Source organism: Triticum dicoccoides, chromosome 6B (assembly GCF_002162155.2).
Source record: "Triticum dicoccoides isolate Atlit2015 ecotype Zavitan chromosome 6B, WEW_v2.0, whole genome shotgun sequence".
Taxonomy (NCBI): Eukaryota; Viridiplantae; Streptophyta; class Magnoliopsida; order Poales; family Poaceae; genus Triticum; species Triticum dicoccoides.
Genome location: NC_041391.1, coordinates 36,188,378 through 36,193,886, shown reverse-complemented (window position 1 = coordinate 36,193,886; position 5,509 = coordinate 36,188,378). Strand labels below are relative to the sequence as shown.

Genomic DNA, 5,509 nt, shown 5'->3' with positions numbered 1-5,509 from the left:
CGTGATCCGACGATTATAAAGTAGTTCGCTGCAAAAACGTCGCTGTGACGTCAGCTAGATATAGTAGTATTTCCGTAGACAAGTGCCCGATCAAACCACCAGGTCATCGATCCGTACATTGTTGCTCCCACACCAATCGGCGCGGAGCACGTGGATCACTGAGGGCAATCCCGAAACCCTACTTTTCCCCGAACGGTCGCAGGAAACCGGGTCGGTCACGTTTCCCCTGCGCCCCCGCACCTATATAGGTTGCCGCCCCACGCCTCCCCACCCCACCCCACGTCCCAGCCGTTTGAGTTCCCAGCAAATCCCGCAGCGCAAGTCGAGGAAGAACCTACCAAGGAGAGATGGCGCGTACGAAGCAGACCGCTCGCAAGTCCACCGGCGGCAAGGCACCCCGCAAGCAGCTCGCCACCACCATCGTGCGTCTCGCCGCCTCCCTTCTCTCCTTCTTCTCCGGTTCCGATCAGTTGCTGTTTCGCTCTTCCGATCTGTTGCTGTTTCGCTGATGATCAATGTGTCTTGCCGTTTCCTTTTCAGGCGGCGAGGAAGTCGGCCCCGACCACTGGGGGAGTGAAGAAGCCCCACCGCTTCAGGCCCGGCACGGTGGCACTGCGGGAGATCCGCAAGTACCAGAAGAGCACGGATCTGCTCATCCGCAAGCTGCCGTTCCAGCGCCTGGTGCGGGAGATCGCGCAGGACTTCAAGACGGACCTTCGCTTCCAGAGCCATGCCGTGCTGGCTCTTCAGGAGGCCGCCGAGGCGTACCTCGTCGGGCTCTTCGAGGACACCAACCTCTGCGCCATCCACGCCAAGCGTGTCACCATCATGCCCAAGGACATCCAGCTCGCCCGCCGTATCCGTGGTGAACGCGCCTAAAACCCTGGATGGGAGATCATCGTGCCCTTTGTCGCAAGATAGCTAGTTGATTCGCTTCTGGTTTTTAGATGTGTTACTTGATCGTGATAATGAAGGATTGTGAAATATATACTTTGTAAAAAGATCTGGTCCGTTATCATACTAGTATCAAATATATAGTATTTGCGCTAAATGTGAAACAAATGCTTTATTGGCCATTTATGGATATCAGTACTGAGCAATTGTGAAATCGTGCTTTCTGTTCTTTGATGCTGTCCTTGGTTTTTCCCCTTTGCTTTGTAATTTGTAATTGTCACAATATCACTGGGTGCTGTCTGGTCAATGAAGGATTTGTCGGGGCATCGGAGGATTTTAGGGTGTAACACACTCACAATTGTGATAATGTGAATTCCACTTTGTTAATGCCCCCCCCCCTCCCTCCACGGGATTGGGTCAATACCCTGAATATGTCTTTTTCGGTAAAAAATACATTCGGCTCAATTTGAATTATTTGGCGCAGCCCAACGTAATGAAGGTTCCTATTATGGTTGGAAAAACCACGAGACTCAACTCCCTAACCCTAAACTTATCATTTCCTCTAATGCGCAATGGGCACAACGCAGACGAGCTACTCCCTTAGCCATGCAATGGTCATTGAATGTGTGTGATGCAAATTCAGGGGCCTAATCCACTTTCGTGATCCTATTTTAGGATGATTTCATCTTTATTTGATAATTTGAGAAATTAACTTGGGAAGGGCATGATTTCGCGTGCATATACACAGTTATGTAACCATCTAGTAGATGCATCTATGAGTAGCATAAAATACCTAAAAGGTCCAAATAGTGGTTGAATTGAACAACATATATCTCCTTGAATGTGTTAAAAGAAGTGACTCTTTTTACTTTAATATAAGATGTTTATAAAATTAATTTTGTAGTTGCACACAAAAATCTGATGATTTTGTAAATCTTTAAGTTGGAAAGCTTGTGACGAATGGAATTGTCAATATTTTTTCTCAGCATCCCTATGCCAGGATGAGAAAGGCGATCACGCCAAGTCTTGAATTCATCAAGTTCTTCAAAAATTGTTTTGTACGCAACATGGGGTACGGGTCTTATATAGCCGTAACACAATCCACATGAAAGTGAGGGAAATTTCTCAGAATTTGCTTCTCAGACCCATTGTTGTTTGTTCTCTCAAATTTGAAGGGTGCGTGTAGAGTGCATCCTCAATTACAATGATAGTACCCATAGTAGAATGAGTGTGGCTCATCCTGAACCATTATTTGATGCATCGCGACCGAGGATGGTCATAATAGTACCTTTCCTCTTAGTTAGAATTTGGAAATATTTTGTTTCCCATAGTATTGAGTTAGTGGTACAGCTGTCCACCAAACATAGTTCTTGCATTGGATTGTTTCCCGGAAAGTCTCTCACTATTCTTTCATGTGTTGTTGCCCTCGGCAAAGAGAACGTGTGAACAGTAAACCTGAGTGATTGAACTGATATTCAGCAGGCGGACTTTCGCGAGCGATCCGTCGCCTCCTATCTATGACCTGTGTCTTTTTTGTTTCTTTTTTGTAAAATTTTTTACAACATCACGTGTGCTGCGAATTGCCTTCCGCAGCAACACCCATGTTGCAAAAAAAATGAAGACGAAAAAAATTGCAAATATTTTCTGCAACATTATTAGTGTTGCAATTTTTTCCACAACAACAGCCATGTTGCAAAAATAGTGAGAGAAAAACTGCAACATCACCTACATTGCAAAAGGTTTCTGCAACTTAAGTTTTACTGCAAAACATTGTGCAACACAATTCTTGTTGCAATGATAGGGACAGTGTTGGATGCTGGATCTAACGGCCGTTGAGGCGGCGTATCTTTTGGTAAGTTCCGCCGTAGCATGCCCCTGTTTATATACAAGAGGTAATTACATCTTTGTGAGATACTCCCTGTGTCCCATAATATAAGACGTTTTTACAAGCTATTAGCTTGCAAAAAGGGCTTATATATTGTGGGACGGAGGTAGTAGAACCTAAACGCAAATAGCGGTTGCTACAACGTGATACAAATGGAAATTGCTATTAGCATTTGCTAATGTGTGAGACAAATTGTAACTGCTAATTGCAGTAATCCTTAGAAAAATGTTATTTTAATAAATAAATGAAGTAATACATCTTCAAAAGTATAAGGATATATTCATGTCAATTGGCGCTCTAAATTGAGCTTAGAGCAACTGCTAAGCTAGTCAAGTTCGCTGATGATGCTCCACACTACTTTTATTCTCCATGATTTTATCCCGTAGACAGGCCTGGAACTTAAGTCAAAGGAGCACAGATAACTCTGACCAAGAATATGTACTATCTTCCATCAGCCATCTGCATATTCTTCTTTTTTAATCAACGAACTCTTGAGCTAAGAAAATATCCCAGGAATGGTAGTTTGCTTTAAAGAAGGATATATCATGTACACTTTGAGTAACAGAAGACATCCATGGACAATGTTCCCGCTGATCATGGACGTCAGGGGTAGAAGGTTGCCATACCTATCTCTCGGCTGCGCAGCAACCGCCTCCTCCTCTCGCTGGGCTTTAGCAAAAACGTCGAAGTGACGCAGGATCTTGGGGACCTTGTCGGCGTCAAGACGAGGGTGGGTGAAAAGTGGAGAACTGTAACCTGAAAATAATAATAACTAAAACATGTGCCGCTCTGTGCGACGGAGCAGAGATTCATGACAACGATCCAACGGCCACATGAAAATCATGTCGACTGATCTTTAGCAAATCTGTAGATATAAAATCAAAAATATCCAAAAAAATTACTCAAACCACACGGCAAAAATCAGCTAAGGATGATGTTACCAAGCCAAACATCCACTCTACAAATAACAATTCAGTTTCACAAGTAATGATCACTGACCACGATAGGTTTATTCTTGCATAATACGATGTCTAAAAGAAAAAAAAATACTTAGCATTAATATATCTTCGACAGTGCCTAGCTAGGTGCTACTCCTTTCTACTCAAAAGCCCACTGGTTCTCCCTGCGGATCTCCGCATCCTCCTCGGGTGTGAAGTTGTTCTTGATGTTAAAAGTCTTGCGGATCTCCTCCGGAGTCTTTCCCTTGATCATGTCTGCAACTGCAACTGTCTGGCAAGTAAGGTCGAGCAATCCCTTGATGTTGAGGTAGTTTGCAGCCAGGATGAGGTCAAAGAGGGTGGCCTGGTCGACGTTGACGAACTCGGCGTCAAAGCTCTTGAGGTCCTCGGCTGGGGCGGCGGCTGCAGTAGAGGTGGAGGAGCTGGCGTCGGTGGAGTCGGCCAGTTTGGGGCTGGCCTGGACGTGCTTCTTGTAGTACTCAGATGACCTTGGAGAGGATCTTCGAGTCGACGTTGGGGAGCGGGATCCCGTTGTCGGCGCAGTCGTCCTCGATCATGTGGCGGATGGTCTGCGACTCCATGGCGACCGCCTCCTCGACCTGAAATACCTCACCGTCTGAGCTCTTGAGCGTGATCATCTTCTTCTTGCCTTCCTCGGCCGCCATCGATCGGAGGATTGGGAGGCGAAACGAAACCCTAGCAAATGGACGAGGCGGCAGAAGAGCTAACGAGAGAAAGGAGCTTCTTTGCGTGTTGGGCTAGAGTGAGGAACCTGGAGAATTTATTGGGACGGTGAGGCGGTGCCTAGGTTAGACTCGGGGTCGTGCTCGTTGCGTATTCATCTTCGCCAGCGGGACGACTCGAGTACGGCCCGGCCTCCTCTAGTAGTTCCGTTTCCTTATTTTCTGCTTCCGAAGATAACCGAGGCCAAAAATTACGCATTGGATATAGGCCTCGTGTATCTTATGAATCCCCTATATACTCTCGTTCCCAATCATCCGATTTCATTTCTGTGTGTGTGCTTAGTCGTAGGAATTTTTTGTACTAAGCCGCCCGCCTCCGGTCCTATACGTCCGTAAGTTAATCGTGCAGATTTGCAAGGGCACCCCTCCACAGACCAGACGTGCGAAACCCACGTTCCCGATCACCATGCATGGCGGCGGTCTGCGGATAGAGACGAAGAACTCTCGTACGCCCTAAACTTGCACTAAGACTGGATCCTGGCAGCATGCAAAGATCAATACAACGTCCCAAATCCATCTCTTCTGCCCCTTGTCTTGGGAAAACCAATGATCTGTATGAGGAAAAACAATGATCCAGTATTTATTATTGGGAAAAACAATGAACCGGGTCGCTTTTGATTCTCCTTAACTTGATGCAAACATGGATTTCTGTGGTGGATATGTTGTGACTGAACTTAATGGGATGTACGTCGATTTAGCTCATATTTACTGTTTGAGATTGTGCTAGTTTTGTAGTGAAACAGAGTTGTACAAATTTATCCGCTCTAGATTTTACCTGCACATACATCTACGTTGTCGAGGGACTGTATTTTTGTACACTGATTGCATTACAAGTGTGCCAGTTTTTAACTGCACATACATCTACATTGTCGAGGGGCTGTAACTTTGTACACTGATTCCAAGCTCCGTGGTTCGCGCACCAATGGAGGATCCGGCGGCCGACCCCGAGGTTAGGCGGGGCCTGGTCATTGCAACGGCGAGGAGGATGGCGGGCCAGGCGGAGGCGGAGAGGAGGCTTACCCAGTGTG

The 5,509-nt window shown here is 46.2% G+C and overlaps 1 protein-coding gene and 1 pseudogene across 1 annotated transcript; one reads left to right on the top strand and one right to left on the bottom strand.

Moving 5' to 3' along the window:
* Positions 1-347: 347 nt before the first annotated feature.
* On the top strand, positions 348-879 carry LOC119324491 (histone H3.3-like). Its single transcript, XM_037598282.1, has 2 exons — positions 348-422; positions 541-879. The coding sequence occupies exons 1-2, from the start codon at positions 348-350 to the stop codon at positions 877-879; spliced, it is 414 nt and encodes a 137-aa protein (XP_037454179.1).
* A 2,998-nt stretch (positions 880-3,877) lies between these two features.
* LOC119324492 lies at positions 3,878-4,406 on the bottom strand (annotated as a pseudogene).
* Positions 4,407-5,509: the final 1,103 nt, after the last annotated feature.